We start from the raw sequence: 27677 nt of genomic DNA, 5'->3' as shown, positions 1-27677 counted from the left end.
TCGATTGCATGCTAGTATCTCGATTATAAAACATAGCACACGGACTCATCACATCAATCATATTTTTTAAAGTTTATTTTGGGTTATAGACACAGGCAGACAGACCACATGCATGGGGCAGACGTCTGGCAAACGTTGGGAGAGTTCAACGAGACATCTTGACAGAAAAAACAATATATTTCAAACATTTTTGTTTGCCAAGGATTTACTGTTGAGCCATGATTCATATCCTCAATTCAACCACCACTTCCAACCGGATTTTCAATTAAATATTTTCTCTGTCTTACATTCTCTCTTTCTCGTTATGTCTGTCTCTGTATCTCTCTCACTCTGTCAATCTTTCCCTGTGTGTCTCCGTCTCTCGCTGTCTCTCTCTGTGCGTCTTCCTGTCTCTGTCATCCTGCGCCGGGTGGTGGTGGCGGCCCTTAACCACGAAGCTTTGGCAACAGATCTCGATCCATGGTTGAAGAAGGCTGCCCTGCTGTGGTTCCCGTGAAGGCCTCGATATTGCATTAAGATTTACACAGCCCTAGAGAAGAAAACAACTATTACTTTAAAAGAGACTTTCCAAGGACTTTCCAGGGACTTTCACGACTATCATGTTTTTGTACTGTTTGTTGTTGTAACGTTCTTACCTCAGTTTAACATGTAGGCTTTCGCGACCAATATTAATCATAATAAATGTTTTTGGGTTAGATCGCGTCATTTATAAATGTGTCGTAACCAACCCTCCACCACCCGACACGGCCAAATAGTAAAAATGTGTCACGTTTACAAACGACAAAAAATTCACTACTTTAGCCCACCGGTGTGTTGAAGAGTGAATCAACATAATTTACCTCGTGCCCCTTCTGAACGTTACAAAGAGCTTCATAGCTCATCGGATTAATTTTGCAGTATAAATACAGATTCTGCTTCTGCGTTCCCCTTTGGACCAGCTCCACCCCCGAGGTCACCAGGAAAGTCACCAGATAGTCACATGATTATACGGTAAATAACATTTTTTTAAGCAAACCAAAAAATAAACCCGATTTAAAATGCAACCAAATCACAAAAGCGGTTAAAAATAAGAAACCTCTTCTCGTGCTAACGAGCTTGAGCCCACAGTGCACTGCAGCATTATCGCGGCTTCGAGTGGTTGGTGGGTGAAAGAAAACGAGGGTGTATCAGCGGCCTCTAGTGGTTGGTAAGTGCACTGTAGATAAGCTGGCGTCAGGAGAGGGAGAAAATGGAGCAGGGGAGAGTGTGGGGCAGAGGTCGCAACCGGGTACCCGATACCCGTACCCTACCCGATACCCGGCTACCCGTACCCGGCCAGGTACGGGTACCCGTTTGCGACCCTGGTGCGGCTGGGTACGGGTACGGGTAGACCGTGAGTCACTGGTGAGTAGCCGTTTGTCACTCATTTCGGGTAGGGTACGGGTACGGGTAGGGAACGGGTACCCGTACCCGGCCGGGTACGGGTACCCATTTGCAACCCTGGTGCGGCCGGGTACGGGTAAGGAATCAAAACCCGTTTGAGACCTCTGGTGTGGGGAGAGTGTCAGGAGAGTGGGGAGAGAGTGAGGAGTGTGGGGAGAGTGTCAGGAGAGTGTAGAGTGTAGAGAGTGCAAAGGGAGTCACAGGCCCGTCTCTCTCTCTCTAGATGGGAGCCGTGCGTGGAGCTGGGAAGCCGTCTCCGTCCAGGGCGCGGATCTTCTTATCCCGCACGTGAAGGTGGCGGGCCAGGAGGCCAGAGGTGAGGGCTGACAGAGGCTGCGGGGGAAATTCCACATTCCCATGGCGGGGCAGAATCAGGTCACATGGCACTTAAGCCTTCCAGAAAACCAGCTCTTCTCAAACAGGGTGGGTGGGTGAGTGGGTGGGTGAGTGGGTGGGCGAGTCGGTGGTCGAGTCGGTGGGCGAGTCGGTGGGCGAGTCGGTGGGTGAGTTGGTGGGTGAGTCGGTGGGTGAGTGGCTGGATGGGTGGGTAGTGAGTAAGCGGGTGAGTGAGTGGGTGGGTGAGTCTTCTTCTTTTGTATGGATGAATAGCAGCAAATTAAATATGTACTTTTAGAATGTTGTTATCCACTCAATTATTATTGTTTGGGTCTTTCGGTAAAGTCACGTAGATATGTTCAAAGAAAATAACAAAAAACTTCAATTTGTTTTCCCTATCCTGATGACGACCGCTTGTGTTGCGATCGAAACGTCGTAGTTTTTTGTTATTTTCTTTGAACCTATCTACGTAACTTTACCGAAAGACCCAAAGAATATGAATTCCTGTTGTCATGAAAGCTTTAAGTCAAGATCTACTCATACTCTTAGGTTTTTTCGGTATAGTCACGTAGGTAAAAAAAATAGAAATAATAATAGAAATAAAATAATAAATCACGACGTTTCGGAGGCAACACAAGTCTCCGTCATCAGGTGGGACCGTCACAGCAAAAAATGACTGTATGAAGTGAAACTTATTATTTATTTATTTATTATTATTATTATTATTTATTTTTACCTACGTGACTTTACCGAAAAAAACTAAGAGTATGAATTATTGCAGTCACAAAAGCTTCAAATCTAGAATTAAGATCCACTCAATTGTCTGTTCAGACACGGAGTGGATCTCGTCCATTCCCACTTTAAACAAGTGAAGACAGTAGCAGCAGCAGCGGCGGCAAAGTGTTTACAATGTGGTCGATGATTTGGAATTGATGGCCACACTCGCAGGACGCCGAATCTTTGATGCGCCATTTGTACATCAGGTAGCCGCATCAGCCATGCCCGGTCCTAATTCAGTTGATGGTCGACCATTGGCGGCGTGGAAGGTTGAAACCGGGAGGTTCGATGGTAGGATAAGAGATGTTTAGTTTTGACGTCGGCCGCAGTCCAGACTTTCTTCCATCTCTCGCCTTCATTTGTATTTGTGGCGTGGCGTGAGGCTGCTGTGATCCAGAAGTGGTGGTATGATTTAGGCAAACAGGCGGCACTGGGTTTATGCCCCGATGTATCGGAAGGTGCGGCTTGACGACAATTTTTTGGTACTCCCCGACGGCCGCCGTTTTACGACGGATTTGCGGCGGAGCGATGTGGGTGAGCACTGGGAGCCACCGGGTCAGTGTCAACTTCAGTGTACCTTTGATAGCACGAATTGCAATGTTCAGTTGTGTGTCCATAACTCGAGTGTGAGCGCTGCGTACCATAACAGGTGAGCAATACTCTCCCGTCGAATACACGAGGTCGAGCGTTTCAGTCCGTAGTGTTCGAGCATCACAGCCCCAACTAGTTCCCACCAGTTTATGGATGATGTTCACGCGGGTTTGTATCTTGTTGCTCAACTGCTCAAGGTGTTGCCTGAGAGTGGGACTGTTTAATGAGCAGTACTCCAATGTATTTTGGGAGTGGGTCGTGGGATATGGTTTTACCACAAAACTCGCCATTCAGGGTTATTTTTATTTCCGCGTTGTTGAGATGGAATGCTGAGGACACAGTCTTGGTTGGATTTGGCTTAAGTCGCCAGGAATGAAAAATAATCTTCCAATTTCTTTTAGGTCGGTGTTCAAGATGTCTTGAGCTGTGCTGAGTATCGCTGCGAGGCTGACCAGTGCTAGATCGTCTGCGTAAATTAACTTGCTGATTAATGTGACCCGCATGTTGCTGGTGTACAGATTAAACAGGGCTGGTGCTAATACCGACCCCTGCGGTAGGCCATTTTGTAGAGTTCGTGGGTGGCTGACCTGGTTTCCGAGATGGATGCGAAATTGTCAGCTGCTTAGCATACTGGCGATGAGGTAAACCGTTTTTTTCACACTTTATGGTGTTGGCTAGTTTAAAGAGGAGTCCTTGGCGCCAGACCATGTCGTATGCAGATGACAAGTCTATAAAAGCAGCCGCTGTTTTCTGTTAATGCTCAAAGCTGGCTTCGATGTGTGATGTAAAGGCGAGGACCCGGTCACAACAGATTCGTTGTGGCCGAAAACCTGCCTGATCAGGTGATATGGTGGCTTCCAAGAGAGGAGAGAGTCGAGCTACCATTACTCGATCCAGTAGCTTGTAGATTGTACACTGTACAAATAAGAGAGATTGGCCTGTAGCTGTGTGGGTTATCAAGCAGGGTTTTCTGGCTTGCGGAGAGCAATGTTTTCAGCTTTCTCCAAAGTGTTGGTAGCTTGCTGGTGGCAATGTGTTTTTGGAATTCCAGGTAAATCCCATCTATTCATGCGGCCTTACCTGCCTTTGTTACCGCCAGTGCGGCATCTATTTCTTCTGGAAGTACAGCTGCAGACAGAGGAGATTTTTTGTCACAGGTGGAGAATGTATCTTTTGTGGCTTGTTTTGCTGTGCATTTTTGTTTTCAACTTTTTATTGTTTCTGTATTGCCAAGAAGCTGCGCCGCTATCCCATTAGCAGTTGCCTTAACAGTCCGATATTCTTAGGGTGCCGCTCCACTGAGCTTCTGGAGTTACCCCCATGCCCTGCGGCTGGAGTGCATGAAGTCAAAAGAATCCATCAATGCTGCCCACTTTGCTTGTCTGGCAGAATCTAGTGACTCGTCTGATGGCTGTTGAAGTCGCCTATGTAGATCAGGGGATGTTGCACCGCTGGCAATGGTGATAAGTGCCAGGTTGTTGCTGGCAGCTTGTAGACATTGTACACGATGAGACCGGCGATTATTATCCCAATTGTGAAGTCTTTGTCCATCTGAATAACTTCCGCTGCGTCTTTGATGCGATGCGCGACGTAAGTAGCCAGATCGTGATTAGCGTGGTCCTTAGAAGCAGTGAGGATGTACCCTGGAATGTTCAACAGTAGAGAGCTGCCTTCATCCACGCGTGTCTCTTGGATAGTAAGGATGGCGATGTTTTCTTGCTGAAAAATATTCGCGAGGACACTCATCTTCACTCGGGATAGGCCCTCAACATTTACCTGGCATGGACGAACTGCTGTAACCCAGAGGTTGACTGGCGACATACGGCTTCCGTGGCGATGTTGTTCATTACGAATTTCGTTGTAGGCTTTGTTCACATAACAGGATGGGCCACGAGAAGGCTGACATGACCCACCCCGCTGGGTCAGTGAGCCGTTGAGTGAGTGGGTGGGTAAATGAGTGGGTGAATGAGTGGGTGAGTGAGTGAATAAGTGAGTGGGCGAGTGAGTGGGTAGTGAGTAAGTTAGTGGGTGAGTGAGTGAGTGAATCATTAGGTGAGTGAGTGGGTGAATGAGTGGGTAGGTGAGTGAGTGGGTGAGTGAATGGATGGGTGGGAGAGTGGGTGAGTGGTTGAGTGAGTGAGTGTGGTTACCAGGGCAACGAGCACCGCAATGAGGAGTCCCAGCACGAGGGAGCGGTGGGATTCAACCAGCACGATGAGAGCATCCATACAGCCCTGAGAGACAGAGAGAGTCAATCACCCACTCACTCACTCACCCACTCACTCACTCAATCACTCATCCACTCACTCACCCAATCACCCATCCACCTACTTACTCACTCACTCACCCATTCATCCACCCATCTACTCACTCACCTACCGACTCACCCACTACACCCACCCACCCACTTGCTCACCCACTAACTCACTCATCCACTAACTCACCCACTCACTCACCCACCCACTCACCCACCCACTCACCCAGTCACTCACCTCACCCAGTCACACACTTCCCCACTCACTCACCCACTCACTCACCAACTCACTCAACAACAACAACCGCCATTCGCCACTAAGTGGCGGTGACATCACCACGACGCTTGTGCCAGGCTATGTGCACCTTGAGGCCACGTGAAGTGTCGAACGCCCGCTGGCAGGAGGTCACGTGGCAGACCCAGATGCCACAGGTCGACTGACTGAGACGACTGGCTGATGTACCACCTGTGCTCCCTATTGTGCCAACTTGCTGTGTTTTAGCCACCTGGCACTCCGCTCGTTGTTGTGAGCGTCGCTCCTCCGCCCTCCATTGTTGTTGGAGGGCGACTGCCTCCAACTGCAACAGCGCCTCCAACTCCTCTTCTGAGTGAGCAGCAATTAACAGGTCATCGGCATATATAACATGGTTGAGCAATAGGAATCCATTCCTTGACCGCACCCGGGCATCGATCAGCCTCCCATTGTATTTGTACCAGATGGAAATTCCTCCGGTACAGCTATTGAAAGCTTCACAAACTACGTGGTCAAAATAGATATTAAATAATGTGGGAGCCAGAGGACATCTCTGTCGCACCCTAAGGTGTACAGGGAATGGCTCCGACTCCCAGCCACGTAGTTTTACCCGGGCCCACTCATCATCATGAAGGTCCTTAATGATCGTGAGCAGAGGGTCAGGGACTCCGAAAGCACGAAGAACAATCCAGAGCCCAGGCCTACTGATGGTATAATAGGCTTTGACCAGGTCAATAAAGCAGAGGTGTAGGTCTTGTTGGAATTCCCTACACCTCTGCTGTAGCAGACGGACAGAAAATATTGCATCTGTGCAGGACCGCCCTTTCCTAAAACCGCATTGGGGCTCCGCAAGCCTCTCTTCAACGTGCCTATCAACGCGATGTTGAATAATCCTTGCCATGACCTTTCCCGGCACACTGATGAGTGAGATGCACCTGTAATTGTTACAGTGTGTGCGGTCCCCCTTCTTAAAGAGGGGGACCACCAGGGCATCCTTCCAATCCTGCGGAACCCCTCCAGTGGTCCAGACTGTTGTTATGATGTCATGTAGGGCAGTCTGTGCACAAATGCCACCCTTCCTCAGCATTTCGCTTGGGAGATCATCTCTGCTTGGTGCTTTTCCTGGTCTCAGGCTCTGGATCGCCTTCAGTACTTCTTCAACAGATGGCACCTCAGCCAACTACTCACAGGATGTGACTACTTCTTCCAATATTTGAGACACCGCAGCCTCGGCAGGGTCATCCCCACTTTGTCCCATGTTTTCCAGGCTCACAGAAATGCTCATGGTAATTGGTATAGCACTGCAGGTTACTTTTTTGATGGAATTAAAGAGGCATTTGTGATCACAGGCCAATGAGGCAGACCATCTCCTCAGCAACCCGCGACCACCACCCATCCTTGCAGCGCCTCACAGCTCTCCGAACCTCCCAGCGAAGGCTGCGGTAAGCCTCCTCATTCTCCGACGTGGGATGCTGTAGCCGATGAGTGGGCCTGTCACTTTTTCCCAGCCAGCTTGAACACCTCCTCTGTCAGCCAGGGTCTCTGGGGACGTCTGGACCGTGTACCCAAAGCAGCCATTGCAGCTGCATGAGCCACAGTCCTAAACCTCGCCCATGGGACGATGCCAAACCCAGCCGCAAGCGATGATGAAATTCTCGCTTGAAACTTTCATCAGCTAGCTGAGACCAGGCCACTAAGGGTTTGAATGGGGTCCTGGGTGTACACCCACCACCGGAGTGAAAGAATGGCAGGCGCATCTTACAGATGACAAGTCGATGGTGAGTTGGCAGATCAGCATCACGGTAGGTCCTGGTGTCAAGGACATGGGCCCGCATCCGCTGTTCTGTCACTATGTAGTCCAGCAGATGTTCTTTCTTGGACCCGGCATGCATACATGATGTTCTGTGGATGCACTGATGCTGGAACAGCAAGTTGGTAATTACAAGCCCATGGGCTGCACAAAAATCTAGCTGCCTCCTGCCATTGTTATTGAGCTGATCTGGCCCATGCCTTCCAATCACTCCAGACCAGGTGCCAGCATCATGACCAACTCGGGCATTGAAGTCACCCAACAAGATGACTTGTGACAGGAGGTCAGAGAAGGCATCTGACTCATCAGCCTTGCCTGCATCCCTCCACAGATGTTCTTCTTCAGTGGGGGAATAAGTAACCATGACCACCATTCCTCGCCTCTGGTTGATAAGAAGGCGAGCCCAAAGTAGCCTGGGGCTTACAGCTTCCCACACCTCACCGCCACGCTCCCACGCCCCCTTCATTATTTTGTTCAGAATAACAGCCACTCCCTGTTGTTTGGCAGTCTCCTGCCCCGAGAAGAGGACTGTCCACCCCTCATGGTGGCAGGAGCCAGAGCTGGTCCACCGGACCTCCTGAATACCACAGAGATCCAGGTGGTACTGGTCCAGCTCCCGACAGAGGATTGGCAGCCTCTCCTCCGCACTGAACGTTCGAACATTCCACGTGGCCACACGTAGTGGTTTTTTGTTGTTTCTGGAGGAGCCCCGAGGGTAAGGATTCAGTCTTCTGGCTCTGCCAAATGGGGTTTGGCCAGGAGACGTCATAGACGCCTGTCCCCCTGGAGCCTCCGGCACAAGCTTATTTATAAAAAATTTCCGTCGTGGTTTAGTGGTAATTAATTGAAGGTGGAGGGGTTAGCAGCCCCTCGCACCTGTCCAGAGCCCCCATTTGGCCACTGTGGTGGTTACAAACGCCATGAGGGGAAAGGCCAATTTAAATGGCCCTCTCGCCACAGCACTGCCATCCACAGCATTGCTGCCCGGCACCAACTTACTCACCCACAAACTCACCCACCCACACACTCACTCAGTCACTCACCTCACCCACTCATCCAGTCACTAACTCCCCCACTCACTCACGCACTCACTCACCCACTCATTCACCCACCCACCCACTCACCCACCCACCTACTCACCAACTCACTCACCCACTCACCCACTAATCCACTAACTCACCCACTCACTCACTCACTCACCCACTAACTCACTCATCCACTAACTCACCCACTCACTCACCCACCCACACACTCACTCAGTCACTCACCTCACCCACTCATCCAGTCACTAACTCATTCACCCTCTCACCCACTTAAGTGGGTGTGTGAATTCTACATGCTACTACTAACAGCACTTGCCCCCGACAGCCCTGCTAGAGGCTACACGGGGGATATTTATCTTTGTCATATTTGTGGGCACCTGTGGGTAGACAGAGCAGGATGGGGCAACTTCACCATCAGAGCAGCAGGCTTGGGGTGGACCACCCAAGAAGTCGCTTGCATTGTTCATACCACAACAGGAGAGCTGGGAGAGAGACAGAGAGGGTGGGTGTTTGGGTGAGTGGTTGGGTTAGTGATTGGGTGAGTGAGTGGGTTAGTGCGTGGGTGGTTGAGTGAGTAGGTGAGCGAGTGGGTGAGTTAATGCGTGGGTTAGTGGGTGGGTGGGTGAGTGAGTGGGTGGGGTAGTGGGTGGGTTAGTGATTGGGTGAGTGAGTAGGTGAGTGAGTGGGTTGGTGAGCGAGTGGGTGATTTATGGGTGGGTTAGTGGGTGGGTGGGTGAGTGAGTGGGTGGGGTAGTGGGTGGGTTAGTGATTGGGTGAGTGAGTAGGTGAGTGAGTGGGTTGGTGAGCGAGTGGGTGATTTATGGGTGGGTTAGTGGGTGTGTGGGTGGGTGAGTGAGTGAGTGAGTGGGTGGGTGAGTGAGTAGGTTAGTGGGCGGGTGAGTGAGTGGGTGGATGGGTAGTTGGGTGGGTCGGTAGGTGGGTGGGTTAGTTGGTCGGTGGGTGGGTGGGTTAGTGAGTGGGTGGGTGGATGGGTGGGTGAGTGGGTGAGTGAGTGAGTAGGTGGTGGGTGAGTGAGTGGGTGGTGGGTGAGTTCATGGGTGAGTGAGTGGGTGGGTGAGTTCATGGGTGAGTTCCTGGGTGGTGGGTGAGTGAGTGGGTGGTGGGTGAGTTCGTGTGTGAGTGAGTGAGTGAGTGGGTGAGTTCGTGGGTGAGTGAGTGGGTGAGTGAGTGGATGGTGGGTGAGTGGGTGAGTGAGTGGGTGAGTGAGTGAGTGAATGTGTTAGTGGTTGGGTGAGTGGGTGGGTGAGTGGATTAGTGAGTGGGTGAGTGGATTAGTGAGTGGGTGAGTGAGTGGATTAAAGAGTGGTTTAGTGTTTGGGTGAGTGGGTGGGTGAGTGAGTGGGTGGGTGAGTGAGTGGGTGCGTGGGTGGTGAGTGAGTGGGTGGGTCGGTTGGTCGGTCGGTGAGAGGGTGAATGAGTGGGTGGGTGCAAGAGTGAGTGGGTGGATGAGTCAGTGATTGGTTGAGTGAGTGAGTGGTGGGTGAGTGAGTGGGTTAGTGAATGCTGAGTGGCTCACGATGCTCATGGCTGAGTTCCACTCCTCAGTGACTTTGGAGTCCACTCCATATTCGGTCTGCAGAACGTGTACTCCCTCAGCTCTAGCCACCTGCTCCACCTGCAGAGAGACACGGGGAAAGAGAGACACGGGGAGAGAGAGACATGGGGAGAGAGACACGAGGAGAGAGACAGGAAAAGCGAGAGACACGGAGAGACATGGGAAGAGAGACACAGGGAAAGAGAGACACGGGGAGAGAGAGAGACACGGGGAGAGACACATGGACAAGACACACGGGGAGATAAACCCGGGGAGACAGACATGGGGAGAGAGACACAGGGAGAAAGAGACATGGGGAGAGAGAGACACAGGGAGAGAGAATGTTCAGTTGATTTGGGGGTGTCGCGGTGGCTAGGAGATGTTTTCTCTCTCTCACTGGGTATACAGGAGGTCATGGTTTCAATTCCAGACCCTGACAATGTCTGCTGCTGTATAATCGTACTCTGCGTTTCTATCCCTGTGGTGGTCACTGCGTCGATTTTTCTCCGGGTCCTCTGGTGTTTTCCTGTCGACATTTCGGATTGACGTCACCACGTGTTTAAGAGTAGACGGGTGCTGCTATAAATTTCCACGTGATGATGATGATGTTGTCAGACACTTGGTGGAGCTGCTATCATTTGTGATGGCCAGGTCGCTTCTAACAAGAGTCATGACATAGCTCAGTGGGGGCCTTACTACCTGGTAAAATAAAATAAAAGTTAGTCTACAGTTTAGTTTTAAAGACCTTTCTAAACTCATCGATCATAAACAATTTGTTTCCCTGGACTAGCCGGCGAGCGCAAGTAAATTACATCATACACGCATGCAGAGCGCCACGTTGAATTTGTTTCAAATGTTTGTACGGCTGCCTTTCCGTAGAAATATTTATACTGCAATACACTATCCACTACACTACTATCCACTACACTACTATACACTACACTATACACTACACGACTATACACTACACTATACACTACACTACTATACACTACACTACTATACACTACTATGCCCTACGCTATATACTCCACTACTATACACTACTATATATTACACTATACACTACTATACACTACACTACTATACACTACACGACTATACACGACACTATACACTACAATACTATACACTACACGATACACTACACTACTATACACTACACTACTATACACTACGCTACTATACACTACACTACTATACACTACACGACGATACACGACACTATACACTACACTACTATACACTACACGATACACTACACTACTATACACTACGCTACTATACACTACACTGTACACTACGCTACTATACACTACGCTACTATACCCTACAGTACTGTACACTACACTACTATACACTACACTAATAAAAATGGTTTAGTTTTTGTTATTGGTTTACGCATGAGTGTCGGAGACGTGGACCCGTCTCTTGACCTTCAGTGGCGGTGGTGGGAGCCAACTCACCTTGTCTGAGATCTGGAGAGCGAGCATTCCTCCCATGCTGTACGCGATGAGCCCGGTCATAGGGACGAGCACGCAGTACTAGAGAGAGACAGAGAGAGACACGGGGCGTGAGAAAGTGACACACAGGGGAGAGGGAGAGAGACAGAGGGATGGGGAGAGAGACACAGGGAGTGAGCGAGAGAAACAGGGAGACACACTGGGAAAGAGAGACACGGGGAGAGACACGGGGAGTGAGAGAGACACAGGGAGAGACACGGGGAGTGAGAAAGAGAGACACAGCGAGAGACACGGGGAGTGAGAGACACGGGGAGAGACACGGGGAGTGAGAAAGAGAAACACAGGGAAAGACACGGGGAGTGAGAAAGAGAGACACGGGGAGAGACACGGGGAGTGAGAGACAAGGAGAGAGAGAAATGTGGGGAGAGAGACACACGGAGAGAGGGGAGGAGGAGGAGTCAATGTGGCGGCGATCGTTCACCGTTGACCATCCACCGTGTCACTCTCTCTCACTTCACTCTCACTCTCTCATTCGCCACTGATGTGATCGGCTTCCTTAAGACCTCCCAGATAATTTATCGGCATCCACAGAAGTTGGGTTCACCCAGCAGGAATGCTACCGCCTCAAATCTTTCGTGCAAAAGGTGAAGAGGAGGAATCCTTCCATTCAGAAATGATTCCCCTCAGCTCAGAGGTCGCAAACGGGTTTTGATTCCTTACCCGTACCCGGCCGCACCAGGGTCGCAAATGGGTACCCGTACCCGGCCGGGTATGGGTACGGATACCCGTTCCCTACCCGTACCCGTACCCTACCCGAAATGAGTGACAAACGGTGACTCACCAGTGACTCACGGCCTACCCATACCCGTACCCGGCCGCACCAGGGTCGCAAACGGGTACCCGTACCCAGCCGGGTACGGGTAGCCGGGTATCGGGTAGGGTACGGGTATCGGGTACTCGGTTGCGACCTCTGCCTCAGCTACAGCTACCGCTCACTCTCTGACTTCAGGTATTAAGGTAGCCAGCCTGAACTGCAACGGTGCTCGTAGCGACAAAAGGTGGGGCCAGATCTGTCGCTTTGTTAAAGAACAGAAGGCAGACGTGACTCTCCTCCAGGAAACCCACCTTGATACCACTCTGAAGGCCCCAACGCCAGAACCTTCTAAGTGGCCAGGCCTTCTTCAGCCATGCTGAAGACAGCCTCGATGGAGTGGCGATTGTGTTTGGTGCGCGCTTTATTTGTCGTGCGTGCCACGGGTAGCGTTTGTGACGTGCAGCGCACGTGACGCCGTGCTAAACGCTTTTGCTGCTGGCAGCAAATGAAGTCTATTTAAAACTCTCACAATCTCTCTCCCGCTCCTCCGTCCCGCTCACCACAGCCAGCAGCCACTTGCCCTCCCGGTAGACGCCGAGCAGCCCCAGCGCGCCCAGCAGCAGAGCCGCGGCACCCACGGCCACGCAGGCGGTTGGCAGCGCCGTGGTCGAGACAGCGGAAAGCGAGGGGAAGAGCGAGCGAGCCAGCATCGCGTGGCCCTTCCACAGGCCCAGAGCCAGCAAGGAGCCACCCACCGCCTTTGTGGAAGAAAAGAGGGGTTAGTGGGTGGGTGGGTGAGTGAGTGGCTGAGTGAGTGGCTGAGTGAGTGGCTGAGTGAGTGGCTGAGTGAGTGGCTGAGTGAGTGGCTGAGTGAGTGGCTGAGTGAGTGGCTGAGTGAGTGGCTGAGTGAGTGGCTGAGTGAGTGGCTGAGCGCGTGGGTGAGCGAGTGAGTGGCTGAGTGAGTGACTGAGAGAATGGCTGAGTGAGTGGCTGAGTGAGTGGTTGAGTGAGTGGGTAAGCGAGTGGCTGAGTGAGTGGCTGAGTGAGTGGCTGAGTGAGTGAGTGGCTGAGAGAGTGGCTGAGTGAGTGGCTGAGTGAGTGGCTGAGTGAGTGGCTGAGTGAGTGGCTGAGTGAGTGGGTGGCTGAGTGAGTGGCTGAGTGAGTGGCTGAGCGAGTGGGTGAGCGAGTGAGTGGCTGAGTGAGTAGCTGAGCGCGTGTGTGACTGAGTGAGTGGCTGAGTGGGTGGCTGAGTGAGTGGGTGAGCGAGTGAGTGGCTGAGTGAGTGGCTGAGTGAGTGGCTGAGTGAGTGGCTGGGTGAGTGGGTGAGTGATTGGGTGAGCGAGTGGGTGAACGAGTGGGTGAACGAGTGCGTGAGTGAGTGGATGAGCGATTGGGTGAGTTATCGGGTGAGTGAGATTGGGTGAATGAGTGAGTGGCTGAGTGGGTAAGTAGTTGAGTGAGTGGGTGAGCGAGTGAGTGAGTGGTTGAGGGAGCGGGTGAGTGAGTGAATGAGTGGGTAAGCGAGTGGGTAAGTGATTGATTGAGTGGGTGAGTATGTGAGTGGATGAGTGGCTGAGTGAGTGAGTGGTGGAGTGAGTGGGTAAGTGAGTAGGCGAGTGGCTGATTGAGTGTGTGAGTGAGTGGGTAAGCAAGTGAGTGAGCGAGTCACCATGATGATCAGGCTGCACAGCGTGGTGATGAGCTTTAGGAGCCTGGCCACGGTGAGCCCCACGGTGAAGTCACGAATCAGCCCCAGGATCTTGCCCAGCAAAGAACCCACCTGTAGCACCATGAACGTCATCATTATCAACACCACCATCATTATCATCAACACCATCATCGACATCATGATCATCGCCACCACCATCACCTACAGCACCATTAGAATCATCATCAACATATTATAGGCTATCCCTCGCAATCGAGGATGATTGTCTTCCATAGAAAAGTTGTATTATCTGTGGGTCCGAAGATGAATGAAGAGACCGATCTGGGATTGACAAATTCTGCTGCAGCTCGGGCACATGTGTCCAGAAATAGTGGTGGTTGGAACTGGGTTAGTAAGTGGGGCTGCAGTGTTGCCGTTTCCACCATTCCCGTTTTCTTCTTCCTGTTTCCACCATTTAGTTTTAAAATGGTTAGATCCTTGAAATAGACTCCATCTCTATCGGAGGAGATCCCGGACAATAATCTCCTATGAGTTGGTGTCGATGGTGCACTTCTTCATGTTGGCCTTGAGGACATCCTTGAAGAGCTTTCACTGCCCTCCTCTTGAACGGACACCCTGACTAACCTGGGAGTAGAATACTTGCTTTGGGGGTCTGGAGTTGGGCATACGGACATTGTGGCCGGCTCAGCCAAGCTGATGTAGAATGACCATGGCCTCAATACTCGTGGTGTTTGTTTGCGAGAGGACGCTGACGTTAGTGTGTGTTCTCCCACCTGATTTTTAAGGATCTTCCGCAGGCAGCGTTGATGGTACTTCTCTAGCGCTTTGACATGGCTCCTATAATGTTATCCACGTCTCAGTTCCGTACTGTAGGGTAGAGATTACGACTGCTTGATAAACCATGATCTTGGTTTTGGACCTTATGTCAGGTTCCTCAAATACCCTTTTCCTCGGCTGACCGAAAGCTGCACTTGCACATTTCAGGAGATTTTGGATGTCTTTGTCGATATTAGCATTCTTCCGAGGTATGGAAAATATAAATATTTTCCGGAGTCTCACCATGGATTTAGATTGTTGGAGCTGAGGACTGCTGATTGATAACCGGTTAATGGAGGACCTTAAGTCTTTAAAATAATAAGCGTCAGTCACATTTCCTCATATGCCTCTGGAAAAGTTTTGACGATTGCCTGAAGATCCGCTTCTGAATGGGCTCACATTACAGCATTTTCAGCATACTGGGGCTCAACAACTGCTGCCGAGATGGTCTTAGTTTTAGATCGAAGTTTGTTGATGTTGAACAGCTTACCATCCATTAGGTACTTTAGCTCCATTCCTGTTCAAAGCTGGCCAGTACTTAGCTGTAGGATCGCAGCAAGGAATATTGAGAAGAATGTTGGGGCGATGACACAGCCTCGTTTGACTCCAGTCTTCAAAGTGGTCCGAGATGGATCCATTACTAAGAATCACTGCTTGCATACCATCATGCAGCAGGCAAAGAATGGTGACAAATTTCGGTGGACATGCATACTTTTGAAGGATCCTCCACAGTGCTTCTCGGTTGACAGAATCACAGGCATTCGTGAGGTCAAAGAAGGCCATGTAGAAAGGTCTGTGTTGTTCCTGACATTTTTCCTGCAGTTGACGGGCAGTGAAGATCGTGTCAGTTGTGCCTCTCGATAGCCTGAACCCACACTGGGGATTCTCAGAGGAATTCATCAGGAAGTGGTAGAAGACGGTTCAGGAGGGTTAGTGCGATGATCTTTCCTCCAGTGGACAGCAAGGCGTCCCACCTGTAATTTCCACAATTGTACTTATCTCCTTTCTAATAAATTGTCACAATCATGGCATCCCTGAGATAGCTTTCAGATTTCCTCGTGTTTCCAAATCTTCAAGATTATCTGTTGGGAGCCATGGTGTGGAATCCTCTCCCCCTTGTTTAAATATTTCAGCAGGGATTCCATCAGCTCCAGATGCCATATTGTTTTTCATCTGCTTGATGGCTTTCCTCACTTCATCAAGGGTTGGGGGGTTTCCAAGCAAATTTTTTATTGGGTGCTGTGGGATGGAGCGGAACCACTGTCATTGACGAACGAGTCACGATTGAGAAGATCTTCGTAATACTCCTTCCAACGAGTGTTGACAGCTTCCCTCTCCTTGATCAGATCTCCTCCATTTTTAGGCCTTCGGGGAACTGGTCCCCGAGTGCTCGGACCATAGCCGGTTCTGGTGGCACTGAAAAAGCCGTGCATATTATGGAAGTCGGCAAGATGCTGGATCTCTGTCACCTTATCTTTCCACCATCTTTTTAGCTTGTTGGCAATTCGACATCTTTTGGTTGAATTTAGTATAATTTTGCCACGGACTTTTGGATCTCCTGATCATTCTCATAAAACCAGTCTTGATGTTTTTTGGTAGGAACTACCAAAGTTTCTTTACAGGTGTTCATGATGGTGGTCTTAAGGACACCCCAAGCACTGTCCACACTCGCCCACTGTAGTTGATTGAAGTTTTACAGTTCTGCATTGAGGCATTGGCGGAAGAGGTCTTGCTTAATCGAGTCCTTGAGACCTTAGAAGTTGACCTTTCATCTCTTCCGCTGCAGCCGTCGCTTGGTCGCCAGTTTTATGGACATGATTGAGCAAATGAGTGGATGATCAGTCCAGCAATCATCAGCTTCTATCACAGCCTGGGCGATGCATACATCTCTACGATCCCGGGCACAAACAATGACGTAATCGACCAAGTTCCAGTGCTTAGATCGTGGATGTTGCCATGATGTTTTGTACAGTAAAACCTCGGAGATCGAAACGCACCAAAACTCGAACAAATCGGTGTTCGAACGATATTCACGAACATTTTTTGCCCCAGAAACCGAACGAAATTAGGAGGTCGAACGGGCAATGGCGACTTGAAAGAACCTGTACGGCTGAGACGCGTATTGCCAGCGTGCATGACGCTTGCCCAGACAAAGGTTTTACCGCGGTGTAAGAGGCTCAGTTAACACGTAGCTCTCACCCAGTGCAGACCCGCAAAACATTGTTCCTTAACTTTTTTGTTCAATGTTAATTTATTTCATTTATTCCATATATTTATTCATTTATTCCATTTATTTATTGTTTTCTTGTTTTTTTGTATGATTTTATGCATGTAATTACTGTAAACTTCGTGTAAAAATGCTTTATGAGAAATTTCTTGTGTCTGGAACCAATTAATGTCATTTACATTAATTCTTATGGGGAAACTTAATTCGGTGTTCGAACAAATCGGTGTTCGAATGGCCTTCTGGAACAAATTAAGTTCGATCTCCAGGGTACCACTGTATTTGTTTTTCTAGCGAAACAGGGTGTTTGCGATGATGAGTCCATGTTCCATGCATTTGGTCAAAAGGAGGATGCCATTGGAATTGACTTTTCCCACTCCTTCCTTGCCAATGGTTCAATTCGACTCTGGCATTAAAATCATGAGAAGAACAAATTTGTCTCTCACAGGAACGGTAGAAAGGACCTGGTCAAGATTGACGTAAATTTATTCTTTGGTTTCAACATTAGAGTCAAGAGTTGGGGCATATGCACAGCAGCTTCCACACAAGATCTTGACCGAATGGAACCATGAATCTAATGGCACGGAGACCAAGACGATTGGAGGTATAATTCTGCTGCAGCCTTCGTCTGCCTTCACAGCCGTTGAGATCTTAACATCTGTCGTTGAGAGCTTGTTAACCCATGGCAGGGGGCAGGTAGGCTCATTATGTTCTTATTCTATGGTTCTTTCGGTAATGCACGTAGATAGAAAAATAACGAAATAATAAAAATAAAGTTAATAAAAAATAATAAAATTCACGTTTCGATCGCAACACAAGCGGTCGTCATCACCGCTTGTGTTGCAATCGATACGTCGTGATATTTTATTATTTTGTATTCACATTATTTTCATTTTTATTATTTTATTGTTATTATTTATCTATGTGACTACCGAAAAAACCCCTAGAATATGAATTCCTTCAGTCATGAAAGTTTTAAGTCAAAACTCATTATAATGGTTACCTAATACTCGCCATGTCACAGCATCATCAAAGGGTACATGTGGCTTTTCAAGAGGAAAAGCATTGCCATCTGTAGTCCTGACCACACCCTGGTGGTTCTGTTGCTGCTTGGTCCATGACTGCTTATTAGTCAGAGTTGCCCCTGTTTATTTGTAGATAACCTTCAGAGAAGGCATTTCCACTATCCGCCACCTGCGGACACACTGGGTAGCAGTGCAGAACTGCCTCCACCTCTAGCACCACCATCATCAACATTACCACCTGTAGCACCACCATTAACATCATCATCATCAACATTATCAGCACCATCAACATCATCAGCAGCTTCATCGTCAACATCATCATCACCATCAACAACATCATCAGCTCTCACCTGCATGATGGCTCCGCAGGCTGAAGCAATTTTTGACATCCAGCTGATGGCTCCCATCTTAAAAAATTTACACACACAGACAAACAGAGAAAGAGAGATCAGATCTACACATATATACAGAGATAGATACAGAGACAGATACAGAGGTACAGATAAATCAGATCTACACATTGAGAGATACAGAGAGTACACACAGAGATACAGCGAGAGATAACATAACACAACAACCGCCATTCGCCACTAAGTGGCGGTGACGTCACCACGACGCTTGTGCCAGGCTATGTGCACCTTGAGGCCACGTGAAGTGACGAACGTCCACTGGCAGGTCACGGGGCAGACCCAGGTGCCACGGGTCGACTGACTGAGATGACTGAGATGACTGGCTGATGCACCACGTGAGAAATATACACATACACACAGATGAAACACAGATGAGATACAGAGAAACACACGAAGAAAGATGCTCACAGATACAGAGTGAAATTCCCTCAAATACACACAGAGAGATACGGAAACACCAAATCTACTCTTCCACAGCCAGACACTAAAACTAAACTATAAACTATTTATTACACGCTTTTATTTAACTCACTGTGTCTGTTGTTGTTGTCGTATCCTCAAATCCTGTAACTCAATTTTAACCCACTTTCCAATGTGGTATCGACTGCAAAACTTGGTATACTTATGTCATACTGATGACAATACTATATTCTATCATAAAAAATAAAAAAATATTTTATTCTTTTGTATATGTTATGTTTCGGCTTGGGTCGAATTGTCCACGGTAAACTGACGTTGGCTGTAAATCACCACGGTCCCTTACGTTATGGCAAGTTTCGGGGCCACTTCCTGGACTCGTGGAGTTCTGCCATTACTCGTACGGTACATTTCATTAAAGCGTGTGTTAAAAAAAAGTTTTTTTAATATTACTTATTTGTTACCAGGTAAAGGCCCACTGAGCTATGTAGCTCTTTTTCAGAAGTGACCCGGCCATCACAAACGATAGCTCAAACAAGTGGCTTATCGTAATCGTCATGTGGAAATGTATAGCAGTCAAATACTCTGTAAGCGTAGAGACCCATAGAGATCTATATATAATAGTTAGTAGTTTCGTGGGTGCGTGCATGCGTCATTACGATACTCGCCTCCAAAATGTAGCACTACAGGAAAACCTTGGATTGCGAGTAACTTGGTCTGCGAGTGTTTTACAAGACGAGCACCTTTTTAAAATAAATATTAATTTGATAAACGAGCGAGTACTGTAGTACGTACAGTATACGCTTTGTCTGCCGAGCGTCACATGATCACAACTGAGCCGATGGTTCTTCTCTCTCTCGCTGCGGGATTGTAGGTAATCGTCTCCCATGCTCGGTCTCAGTCGGCGTGCCTCACTCGTATAGTCAACATCCGTGCGAGCTACGGTGTTTACTATAGTGTTGTGACCACGTGTGTGTGCGTAAAGCATTTTTTTTATTTTGTGTCCAAGTATAGTGACTGTTCTTTAGTAACTGTACTGCAAGTGAAAGTCGTCCTACACAATAACCCTCCTCTCCTCTCTCTCGTCTCCCTCACAACAGCCACGATTAAATTTAATTAATAAATTTGATTATTTTATATTAAATAAAAATATAAAAAGGTATTTTGCATTAATCATTTTTATAGGAATAGTATTTTTGGGTTGTGGAACGAATCATCTGAGTCTCCATGATTTCTTATGGGGAAATTCGCTTTGATATACGAGTGCTTTGGATTACGAACACGTTTCCGGAACGAATTATGCTCGCAATCCAAGGTTTTACTGTATTTCTTTCCGGCCTGTTGGTTGGCCAAAACTGAATTTACAATCGGGGATGTTAACACAAATAAATGTTTTACGTTTAAAATGTATTTAAAGGTTGAATTACAATTTCATAAAGATGTCTCCGCAATTCCTGGAGCGAAACCCACGGAGACAGAAACCATTATGAACCACAGGGATGATTGTATCCCATTGTTTCACAATTTTACAAATACAACTTAACCCTATTCCGTTGACTTAAATTGTAATGTGTTAATCATTGTACATTAATAGTTGCAGTGATTTTATAATGCTGTGTTTTTTTATGTTTTAAAGTATCAGTCCATCCAAAACTGTTGGTATCGTCCCCCCGGTGAGTGAGGGGGTACACATTACGAACAGCACTATAGCTACACTGAGCAATGTGGATCAAAGCAGAGGCGGAGCCAGTATTTTCAGGTAGGGGGGCAACCCCTCCAGCAATTAAATAAATAATATTTTTTACAAACTATTTAAAAAACACTCTTTAATTAAATGTACTGTACTAGTAATGGAAGAACTCCACGACTGCAGGAAGTGCCCCGAAGCTTGCCGAGGTAAACATCTCGCAGGGTCTGAGTCGAACCCACGCCCTCCTGCATACCAGGTGAGGTAGTTAACATCTCCCAGGGTCGGGATCGAACCCACGCCCTCCTGCATACCAGGCAAGGTAGTTCACATCTCCCAGGGTCGGGATCGAACCCACGCCCTCCTGCATACCAGGCGAGGTAGTTCACATCTCCCAGGGTCGGGATCGAACCCATGCCCTCCTGCATACCAGGCGAGGTAGTTCACATCTCCCAGGGTCGGGATCGAACCCACGCCCTCCTGCATACCAGGCGAGGTAGTTCACATCTCCCAGGGTCGGGATCGAACCCATGCCCTCCTGCATACCAGGCGAGGTAGTTCACATCTCCCAGGGTCGGGATCGAACCCACGCCCTCCTGCATACCAGGCAAGGTAGTTCACATCTCCCAGGGTCGGGATCGAACCCACGCCCTCCACCATGAAGTAGTTAACATCTCCCAGGGTCTGGATCGAACCCACACTCTCCTGCATACCAGGTGAGGTAGTTAACATCTGGCAGGGTCTGGATCGAACCAACGCCCTCCTGCATACCAGGTGAGGTAGTTCACATCTCCCAGGGTCGGGATCGAACTCATAATTATATTCATGGCGAGTGTCTGCTGCTGCTGTGTTCTGTACAGCGCTTTGAGATAATTTATGAAAAGCTGGTATTACTATTATCTGCAGCAGCAGTGCGTGAGGGGCCTCCATATCATTTGAAACACCATAGGGGAAGTTTAACAGCAGCACGATCATGATTATGGCAGCGTTGGGGGGGTGTTCACTCTTTATGTAGAGAAATCCCTTGACAGTGTTGACAAAACCGTGGTTCGCAAGACCTAAATGCTCATGAAAATAGCAGGTTAGGTTCCTGACAAAGCCCCCGTGGTTGGTAAAACCATGCTCAGAAAGACCTCAAGGCCCTTGGGAATAAGTAATATTTCAAAATACTTTTTTTAAAAACACGCTTTAATGAAATGTACTAGTAATGGCAGAACTCCACGACTCCAGGAAGTGGCCCCGAAGCTTGCCACAACATAAGGAACCGTAGTGATTTACAGCCAACATCAGTTGAGCGTGGACAATTAGACCCAAGCCGAACCATAACATGTAAAAAATAATGTTTTAAAATATGTTTTAAATTTTTAATGATAGAATATAGTATTGTCATCAGTATGACATCAGTATACCAAGTTTGCAGTCGATACCACATTGAGAAGTGGGTTTTGTTGCACAACATTAATGGCTGACGTCTCTTTAATGTCTCTTTCATTTCACTACTAGCGGGAAGTATTCAGCGTTGCCCAGGGGAAAAATGAATGTAAAAACTTATTAAAACTTAATAACATATACAAATGAAAATATGTAACTTAGAACATTACCTCATTAATTAAAATAAAACTCAACGCGCGGTGGAAATAGAAACTTACGCTCACGTGCCAAAATTCGATTCTTTAAATCGAGCAAAGGAATCGATGGTTGTAGATTTCTTTTAAATCGGCCTATTCCCGTTTAATCGATACCACTAACGCTCACTAGATATCGATTCTCGCCAGTCCTGTATGCGGGTTGACGCTACACACTTCATGGTGATTCCCCCCCCCCATCCAAAAGTCTATACATAGTGTAAAGTTTGTAGCCTAGTATATCCTATCCATTATTTATTTTTATCCAAAATATATGCATTATTGCGCCCCCCCCCCCCCCCCAAAAAAAATACAAAAGTCTATTTTTATAATTGTTTGCATGGTGTAGTCTGGAAAGTACCCACATGGTAAATTCCAAGTTTGTTGCACGTCCGGAAAGTATGCTAAATATTTTGAACAGACACACATATTCACACATTTCCCTTATATATAGACTAGCGGTAAGTACCCAGCGTTGCCCGGGCGAAAAAGACAGACACACACATCGACTTACAGACATCGACCGACACACATAGAAACATATCGACTTACACACATATGGACTAACACAGACATCGACTTTAGACACACACACATTGAGTTACACACACACATCGACTCACACACACACATAGCCTTACACATACATATGGACTCACACACACATACAAAGACTCACAGACACATTGACCTACACACACATATGGACTTACAAAGACAGACTTATCGACTAAGACACACACACACAGGGACTTACATACACATACACACATTGCCATACACACATCGACTGACACATAGACTCCCACACAAACATACATGGACTCACACACACACATAGAGCCACACACACATGGACTCACACGCACACATGGACCAAAACACACAGAAATAAATGGACTTACACTAACTCACATGGAGCGACGCACACACAGCAACTAACACACACGCACACCGACTGACACAAACACACAGACATATCGACTGACACACACAAACACATCGACTCTGACACACAGACTCACACACATTGACTAACACACACACACATGGACTTACGCACACACACATCGACGGTATGCACTATCACTACAGCAGTACCTAGTGACTGTGGTGTAACCTGCCATCACAAAGGCAGTGCATACTAACAGTGGTGGTACCTGCTATTAATACAGCAGTGCATACTATGGTGGTACGTGCTTTCACTACAGCAGTGCATACGGACTTTGGTGGTAGCTGCGATGATAAGAGCACTGCATATTGTGGTGGTACCTGCTATGATGACAGCAGTGCATTTGGACTGTGGTGGTAGCTGGTATGATTACAGCAGTGCATACAGTGGTGGTACCTGCTTTAGCTACTGCAGTGCATACTGACTGTGATGGTAGCTGCTATGATAAAAGCAGGGCAAGCGACAGTGTTGGTACCTGCTATGATGACTGCAGTGCATAATGACTGTGGTGGTACCTGCTAGCACTACAGTAGTACATGCTGACTGTATAGCAGTATATATGGAATCTATAGCACAAAGTAGTAAGCAGACAGAGTGCCGTGGTGAGGCCTAGTCCCGTGCAGAGCCCCCGGGCTCGCCTAGATTTCCCAGCCCGCCGAGGTGTCACCTTGGCAGGCTGGGGGCTGGCCCAGTCCCCCCGGCCACGCGATAATAATGGGATGTAAGCGCTATAATAATATGTAGGGGCTCTATAGTAGTTTCAGGACACATTGGGGTATCATTGGGGTGGGGTGGGGAGAAGAGGACATTGCACAGAGTGAAGAATGTACGTGTTTGGTGTGTTTTTGCTGCATGTGTAAGGCGAATCAAAATTTGTGGCGATCGTGTGTGCGTTGCTAGGTGCAACCCATGTTAGCAGTGCAAAGTGTGATGAGATAAATGCTTATAAGACTAATTTGTGGGACTTACCTTGGGGCGATGGCGCGCGTGGATTGCTTGGGGGTAACGTAGTGGCCGCTTTTCGCAAGTGCAGCAGGCTGCGTTGTGAGCCAGCGCATGGAAAAGGAAATAAATCAATAATAGACAAACAAACTAAATAATTGAATAAAAATCTCCAAAAACGCTAATTTTACTCATTTAAAGGTGACGGACGTGAAAAAGGAATAGCCTATTCCCACCGCGGGGCTTAGGGCGTGCTGGCTGGAAAATTCTTTTAGACATAAACCCCACCCTTCGAGAGCCAAATCCCCAAATCTATATAAAAAAAGAAAAAAATGTAGGGTGTATCGCCTATGCGACTTTTCTATGACGACACTTCTCACTTTCTTAAAATACCCTCACCATACACTCCACACAGCTCAAATATAGTGTACACGGTGAGGGTATGTAACAACATTGCACATCACAAGACGTACTGTACACTATTGAACTGCTCATGGACACTCAAACGTGGCATGTCGAAGAGTTACGTCAAGATCAAATGCCACCCTGTTGATTGAAGACCCAATTTGTTCAAAAGAGGATGGAGAGTGTACGGAAAATGTTGTATACAAACAGGTCTTTAGGCAGCGATGATACATTTCGTTTCAGTTTTCGAATTAGTACATTTAGTAAAATAATTTCTGCATACTGTTTCACGTAGATCACAACACCCATCGCATACCACCTCATCTCTTGGGTCCAGGTAATGGTCCCCCCAGCTAGTATATACAGAGACACATAGATTAAACTATAGGTTTAGTCTCTGGGTCTCTACGTGTCTCTATGTATCTCTATGTGCCTCTATGTGTCGCTTTAGGTTTCTATGTGCTTCTATGTATCGCTTTAGGTCTCTATGGGCCTCTATGTGTCTCTACGTGTCGCTATGGGTCCATAGCTATCTCTATGGGTCTGAATCCATCTCCATGGGTCTCAACGTGTCTCTTTGGGTCTCTGTGTCTCTATGTATATATGTGTCTCCATGCGTTCAGAGTATTTGGCTGCTGCTATGAATATCCACGTGATGATATCAGCCACTTGGTGAGCAGCTATGTTGTGATAGCCAGGTCAAGCCTTATGATGAAGTGCTACTACATAGCTCTGTGGGGCCTTGCTACCTGGTAAAATAAAAAAAAGGTTTAATTAATAATAGTACTGTACTAGACGGAGCCAGTTTTATCTGTGTACCTAGGCTTGTGGACAAACTGGTTACCTGAGTTCACAGAAGGTCACAGAGCCAGACCAAGGCTCCTATAGGATCAGTGTTAATCACTGAGCCAGACTAAGAATCCCATAGGGTTCAGTATTAATCACTGAGACACATAGAGCCAGACGAAGGCTCCCATAGGGTTCAGTGTTAATCACTGAGACTCATAGAGGCAGACTAAGGCTCCCATAGGGCCCAGTGTTAATCACTGAGACTCATAGAGCCAGACTAAGGCTTTGAATGGAAATCCCCTTCAGTGAGTTTCAACACAGTGCGTGTGTGTGTCTTTCTTGTATTTTGTGTCTAAGTATGTCTGTGCGTGTCTGTGTCTGTCTATGTGTGTGCCTTTGTATGCGCTCATGTGACGATTATCTGGGTCTCCCCTAGATCGACTCAGCCTCAAATGAATTACCTGGTTGCAGTGGGTGTGTAGTAAACATCGCCACTGAGTGAGAGAGTGGGTGAGTGTATGGGTGAGTGCTACTCGCTACTAACAGCACTTGACCCAACAGCCTGCTAGAGGCTACACGGGGGATCTTTGTCTGTGTTGTATCACTCACCCTGTCTCTGAGATTGTCTCTCTCTTCCCGCGTCTCCCTCTCACCTTGTCTCTCTGTGTGTCTCAGTGTGTTTCCGGGTGTCAATGCGTCTCTAACCTTGTGTAGAGAGGAGCCGACACGAGATTGCAGGGGTCTCGTCCTTTATTCCTTTCCTTCCATTCACACCTGTCGCCAGCCGTCCCAATCCCGTTCCCGCCAAAGGCCCCCCTTTCCCGCCCGTTCTCCCCTTATATCACCTCGATCACCCCTCCCCCTAACCCATCTATTGGTGGGAATCCTTCCCCTGACACCCCTACATCACCTCCCCCCCCCGGAGAAAAAATAACCGTCCTCGGTTCTGCCTCCCCCATGGACCATTTAAGTCTCCCCATGCCTCCCACCACTGACAGTGACGACAGCCCTTACCCCCCCCCACAACCCTACAATGCAATATAACACAACAAATCAATTGCGCGGCCTGCCCAGGTCTCCAGCCAGCATCCCGTAACAGCCCGGACATCCACAGGCAGCAGATGACCGTGGCGGCCCCCTCCTTCGAAGGCCCTCTCGTCGCGGTCCCTGGTTCGGTGGTGCCGGTGTCGCCTTGCCTGGCGCCGCTGTCTCTCCGGCCCCCGCTCGTGCCGCCGCTCCGTCAGGCCTCACATGGGGTGCTGTAGGTGACAAGGGAACACAGGGCACCGAACCCCCTGCCGGTCGGCGCGTGGTGGTCGGCGACCTTGGCCTGGGTAGGGATGATGATGATGTTGGCAGTGATGTTGGTGGTGATGTTGGTGAAGATGACGGTGGAGAGATGTATGGCTTAAGGCGGGTGGGGTGTACAAACCATCGTCGCTTACCCAGTTGGACCTGGACGCACTGCGGTCGGAGTGCTTTGATGACCTCGACCGGCCCTTTCCAGGGTCGGTGCAGCTTTGGTGAGAGGCCAACCGGCACCTGAGGACAGTGTAGCCATGCCTGGTCCCCAACTTTAAAGGGCTTGGCTGTCACTGTCCTCTCCCGTATCCGTACATTACTCTCTTGGCTCGCGGCCGATGCGGCCTCGGCTGCTTGGCGGGCCTCTCTCAAATAAATGAGGGAGGTCTTTAGTGCCTTCGGCCATGCGTCGGCTCTTGCCGGAATGTCCGTCAGCTGCACCTCAATAGGCGGAACGGGATCCCGTCCGTACATCAGGAAAAACGGCGAGAACCCCGTCGCCGCGTGTGGGGCCACCCTGTACGCCGCTAAGACCGATGGAATGTGGAGGTCCCAGTCGGAATGGTTTTCGTCCACCACTTGGGACAGCATGGCCGCTATGGTGCGGTTAAGCCGCTCTACCATCCCATCGGTCTGGGGATGATATGGAGATGTTCGGACCTTTTTAGTGCCCAGGATAGAGCAGACGTCCTTCAATAGCTGTGAGGAGAAATTCCTGCCCTGATCCGTGAGCAACCGCTCCGGTGCCCCCTTATCAAGGACATAGCCTCCCACGAAGGCATCGGCGATGGTCTGTGCCGTTTGGTCCGGGAGGGCCCACGCCATCGGCCACCTCGTGCAGTACTCGACTCCGACCAACAGGTATTTATTTCCCCGTGGCGTGACCGGCAGCGGTCCCAAGATGTCCAACGCAACCAATTCGTTGACCCTGGTCACCGTGATGGGCTGTAGGGGCGCCCGGCTTACCCGGGGTGGCGGCTTTCGCCGCGCACATTCGACGCAGGTAGCGACCCATCGATGCACGTCAGCGGTCATACCTGGCCAAAAGTACCGACCCTGTAATGTGTGCAGTGTCTTCCGCCCTGCCAGGTGCAGC

At 48.7% G+C, this 27677-nt stretch overlaps 1 protein-coding gene across 1 annotated transcript; it reads right to left on the bottom strand.

The window, feature by feature from the left end:
* Positions 1-57: 57 nt before the first annotated feature.
* LOC144947525 (tetraspanin-1-like) lies at positions 58-25938 on the bottom strand. The gene is made up of 10 exons (XM_078876741.1): positions 25934-25938; positions 24113-24193; positions 18403-18459; positions 13988-14098; positions 12879-13076; positions 11508-11585; positions 10024-10122; positions 8864-8968; positions 5277-5360; positions 58-1755 (listed from the first exon to the last, which is right to left on the bottom strand). Exons 3-10 carry the CDS (start codon positions 18457-18459, stop codon positions 1642-1644), a joined length of 846 nt encoding a protein of 281 aa, XP_078732867.1. The 5' UTR covers positions 24113-24193; positions 25934-25938; the 3' UTR covers positions 58-1641.
* Between the last annotated feature and the right edge of the window lie 1739 nt (positions 25939-27677).

Source organism: Lampetra fluviatilis, chromosome 45 (genome assembly GCF_964198595.1).
Source record: "Lampetra fluviatilis chromosome 45, kcLamFluv1.1, whole genome shotgun sequence".
In the NCBI taxonomy this organism is placed as follows: domain Eukaryota; kingdom Metazoa; phylum Chordata; class Hyperoartia; order Petromyzontiformes; family Petromyzontidae; genus Lampetra; species Lampetra fluviatilis.
This window is presented reverse-complemented; position numbering and strand designations above follow the sequence as displayed.

What these genes read in the sequence shown, in the direction of transcription:
- LOC144947525 (XM_078876741.1), bottom strand. Translation starts at nt 18,459, where the DNA reads ATGGGAGCCATCAGCTGGATGTCAAAAATTGCTTCAGCCTGCGGAGCC. An exon ending in GCAAGTGGCTGCTGGCTGTG is followed by an intron (nt 11,586 to 12,878) that starts GTGAGCGGGACG and finishes GTCTCTCTCTAG; the next exon opens with TACTGCGTGCTCGTCCCTAT. An exon ending in CCTGCTCTGTCTACCCACAG is followed by an intron (nt 5,361 to 8,863) that starts GTGCCCACAAAT and finishes TCTGTCTCTCAG; the next exon opens with GGCTGTATGGATGCTCTCAT.